The sequence below is a fragment of the Capsicum annuum genome, unplaced genomic scaffold, assembly GCF_002878395.1.
Source record: "Capsicum annuum cultivar UCD-10X-F1 unplaced genomic scaffold, UCD10Xv1.1 ctg26130, whole genome shotgun sequence".
NCBI lineage: Eukaryota > Viridiplantae > Streptophyta > Magnoliopsida > Solanales > Solanaceae > Capsicum > Capsicum annuum.
In genome coordinates, this window is record NW_025832378.1 from 1 (window position 1) to 1,749 (window position 1,749).

A 1,749-nucleotide genomic window follows, 5' to 3' on the forward strand; every position below is an offset into this window, starting at 1 on the left:
TTGTTTGACTTTTTCTTTTTCTCATTTATTCTGTAGATTTTGATCTCTTCCTTAAGATTGGATGTGGAGGAATCTGCTAAAGACTCAGTGACTCGAGTGATAGTTACAAGAGCAGACGAAGACGATATGAAGCTAATCAAACAAGAATTCCAGAGCAAATATGGAAATACCTTGGCTGCAAAGATTCAAGAAGTTGCTAATGGAAGCTACAGAGATTTCTTGCTCACCATAATTGCAAAATCTGACTAATTAATTTAGCCCAGACTTTGTCACATTGAAATTTTCCCAACAGTTGTTCCATGTTCTCAAATGCTTGTTTAATTTCCCCTTTTGCTTTTAATTTGCTTCGAAGTCCTTTACTCCATTTATGTATGATTTCTTTGTTTCCATTTCAGTCGAATAATTTCAACTTTATACTTTAATTTCAGCTTCCTGAGTCAACTTATCTTTTGGTACATCTTAAATAGTTGCATGAGTAAAATATGGAGCTCTTTGAGCTTATGAATAAATAACCTTTCCTTTCATTTTCAAGCTAGCTCTTTAAACCCTTCGAAAAAGTTCTTGTTGGTCTGTGAATCGTATATATAATATGACTTGGTTTAGAAATCCTACCGAATGATAATGAATTACTTTTATCTCAAATCACATACAACTATGTTATTTTCATTCAACTGCTACAAAATCAACAATTTCATACACTTGTGGTTTGGACATGTTCGTCCAATCCTTTTTTAACTCGAACAAAAATTTTGGGCTGATGGCATGACGATCCATTTATGATCTGGACCAACTTAGACCTCTCCAAAACTGATTCATGTTACCTGAAACAAAAATCAACAATCTCATGCGCATCTGGATCCAATCTGTTTTAACTCAAGCATATTTTAGGCTGATTTGGTCACCGATCTAACCCAATTTAATCAACCTCAAAATTAATTTATTTAACTGTTCATTTGCCGGCCACCTCTGGACTCTTAACTAGGGCTGTACAAACAGAACCGTTAAGTCAAATCAAACCGACTTATGATTTGGTTTGATTGATTTGGTGTCGGCAAAAAAAAAACGATCATTCTTGGTTTGATTTGGTATTAGAAAAAATAAAATCAAACCGAACCGACATAATACATATATAATTTTAATTTTTTATACGTAAAAAAATATTACTTATAATCTACTTTCTAATTACTTTTATTAATTTTTTATATTCAGAAAATAGATATATATTCTTGGACCTTTAATTATAGTATTTTTTCATTAATAACAAATTAATACAAAGCCCAATATCTATATCTATAATATATTAAAAGTGTGAAGGGTTAAAAATTTTCGCTTTAGACAAAATCGTCTTTTCACTATTTTTTTCTAATTTTTAAAAGATAATAATTAATTAATATATATTTATGGTAAAACCTATTCTTATTAAAAGTCGTCAGAATTAATGACAACAAGTACTTTTTTCATTAGTTTAAGAATTATAAAGCAACTAAATTGGATTTTAATAAAATTTGAAAAATCTAGAAACAAATATAAAAGCCTTAGAATAAAAAATTTTTAGTAAGTATTAAATTTTAAAATTTTTTACATACATAGTAAGAAATGTCTTTTTATTATTTTATCAAATTCTTATTTAACTATTTTTACTAAAAGAAAAAAAAAAAGTAGTGTCAGATTATAGTTAGCATACGACCTAATTTCTTTCTTACGACCTAATTTCTTTCTTTTAAGTATGACTTTTGATTTAATTAGGAG

At 28.4% G+C, this 1,749-nt stretch overlaps 1 protein-coding gene across 1 annotated transcript; it reads left to right on the forward strand.

Annotated features, from left to right (window-relative positions):
• Positions 1-36: 36 nt before the first annotated feature.
• LOC124890855 (annexin D4-like) lies at positions 37-427 on the forward strand (the record flags this gene model as incomplete). Its single annotated transcript, XM_047402693.1, is given in 1 exon segment — positions 37-427. A coding segment is annotated over 1 exon segment (213 nt), but the record flags the coding sequence as incomplete, so codon positions are not given.
• Between the last annotated feature and the right edge of the window lie 1,322 nt (positions 428-1,749).